Below are 2500 nucleotides of genomic sequence, written 5' to 3'. Positions count from 1 at the left end.
ACAAGAGTGAGACAGGAAAGAGGCAGAGAGGCGTAGAAAGCGGGCATGAATGAGAGTGAATTATTTTTAAAAGTGTGAAAAAGTGAGAAAAAAATGTATAAATATGGCAAATGAACAAATGAACACCCCCCCCCCCCCACACACACACACATACACAAGCGTTAGATAGAAAGAGTTATTACTAACATATGAACAAGGAGAGTGAGAGTCATTGAATAAATAAATGGTAAATGCGCCACATGGACAAGGGTGTATAAAAATGAATAATTGGAAAAGAGGAGAGATATTGAAATACGTATGAATGTGGCAAATGGACCAGGTTGAATAAGCGTGAATAATCTAAATAGAGAACTTATAGGTGGAAAAAACATATATAATTCTGTGACAAGTGGAGAATAGTGAATGAGATTGAATGATTTAGAAAGAGGAAAGAGCTAGCAGGACGTATAACTGTGGCAAATGTACAGGTGTGAATGAGACTGAATGATTAGAAAAACAAATGAATGTGTTTAACTCATACATTGTAAGGTGTGATTAATATTATTCAAAATAGGAGGGAATGCTGGAAAGTTGATTGCACAATTCGCTCTGTGGGATTATTCGCCTCCATTTTACACGCACACACACACACACACACACACACACACACACACACACACACACACACACACACACACACACACACACACACACCTATATATATATATATATATATATATATATATATATATATAACTCATGTTTTTCTACCTATATCATATTCACACGTAAACCCATGTATAATCTAAACACGTAAGCATAAAATTGGATGCAGTCAGATGGATGGTGAACTAAAAAAAAAAAAGTCAAATAAAACTGATTAAAAAAAAAACTATATATGAAAAAAATATAAAAAATCTATCCATTCCTAAAACGACCTCGGATTGTATGTTATTTTCACTGATTTTTCCTTCCCCTTTTTTCCATTTTACATTTCCTGTCTCTGTGAATTTTATATTTTATATGTTCACTTCCTTTTAGAATAATCATGGTCATTTTTCAGAAACACACACACACACACACACACACACACACACACACACACACACACACACACACACACACACAGAATACGAGATAGATAACTAGATAGATATAAAAAAAAATAGGGGGGGAGGAAGAGGGAGAGAGGAGATTGAGAGAGAGGAGGGGGGGGAGAGAGAGAGAGAGAGAGAGAGAGAGAGAGAGAGAGAGAGAGAGAGAGAGAGAGAGAATTATTTTATACGACCTTCCATTAAAAAAAAAAAAAAAAAAAAAATGCCAAAAGAATCAAATCCCGTAACGACATCCTCTTCCCTTCATAAAACATAAACAAAGAAACAAATATCTAAACAAATAAACAAACGAATAAATAAATAGATAGATAAATGAATAGCTGAAATTAATCTAAAATAAATAAACAAATACAAACTACAGACTATATCACCGTTCCTTCATGCATACCAAACACGCTTCACGGTCCATGCACGAATCATACCTCCATCTATTATTCCGCCTCTGTAGTTTCCAGTGGCAGGAAGGCACGGAGAGATGAATGGAGGAAGGGAAGTGGAAGAAAAGGAAGAAGAAAAGAGCGAAGAGAGGAAGAAAAGGACGGTTGTGAGGTTGGGATCGCCTATGAAAGGGTGTTGTGCGGATTAGAGCGGGGAAGGAAGCGGTCTTTTGTTCGAAGCTTCGGATGACTGTGTTACGTGGTTTGTGTGATTTTGGGGGTTCGCTTTGTGTCTGTGTTTTTGGTCCACTTGAGTTGCTTGTTTGTCTGTGTCAGTCGCTGACTCTCTCATTCTGTCTCCTTGTGTGTCACGCACAAGTATGTGTGTGTATTCATATATATATTCATATATATATGTATATTCATCTAAATATATATGTATATATAGAGACAGAGATAAAACACATGCACATCCATAAACACTGAATACATCTCAGACCTCACCAAACTCCCTCAAAAAGAAAAAAAAGAAAAAAAAAAACACAAGCCCCCTTTTCCTTCACCTCACGCCCCCTTCACCAAAACGCACTGTAAACTCCAGCCACAAAACGCCTAAATAACCACATGCACACATCACCTGTCAGAGCCACGGAGTACGCAACGTAGGCACTAAGGTCGCACCTCTCAGCCACGGCCCCGGAGACAATGGTGGCAGCGGTGGCGGAGAAGACGAAGTGGAAGAACCAGTGAGCAAGGCGGTCCTCGGGAAGACCTGATGATGCCCAGTAGGAGGCGCCGCAGAAGGCATTGCCCTCTCCGAACGCCAGAGGGTAGCCTACCAGCCAGTAGGATATGCCGCCGATGACTGGTGGGGGGGGGGGGGGGTAAGGGAGGGAGAGAGGGAAGGAGGGAGGGGGAGAGAGAGGGAGAGAGGGAAAGAGAGAGAGAGAGAGAGAGAGAGAGAGAGAGAGAGAGAGAGAAAGAGAGAGAGGTTGCGGGGGTATTTTGGTTTTAAAAGGGGGGGAGAGG

The 2500-nt window shown here is 40.4% G+C and overlaps 1 protein-coding gene across 1 annotated transcript in view; it reads right to left on the bottom strand.

Moving 5' to 3' along the window:
* Positions 1–2500, bottom strand: part of LOC125026257 (putative ammonium transporter 1) — an 8561-nt gene that overhangs the window by 4774 nt on the left and 1287 nt on the right. The window contains exon 3 of the mRNA XM_047614559.1: positions 2109–2336. Coding sequence (XP_047470515.1) covers positions 2109–2336 — 228 coding nt within the window. The remainder of the gene's footprint in view (positions 1–2108; positions 2337–2500) is intronic.

Source organism: Penaeus chinensis, chromosome 6 (assembly GCF_019202785.1).
Source record: "Penaeus chinensis breed Huanghai No. 1 chromosome 6, ASM1920278v2, whole genome shotgun sequence".
Classification (NCBI taxonomy): Eukaryota; Metazoa; Arthropoda; class Malacostraca; order Decapoda; family Penaeidae; genus Penaeus; species Penaeus chinensis.
This window is presented reverse-complemented; position numbering and strand designations above follow the sequence as displayed.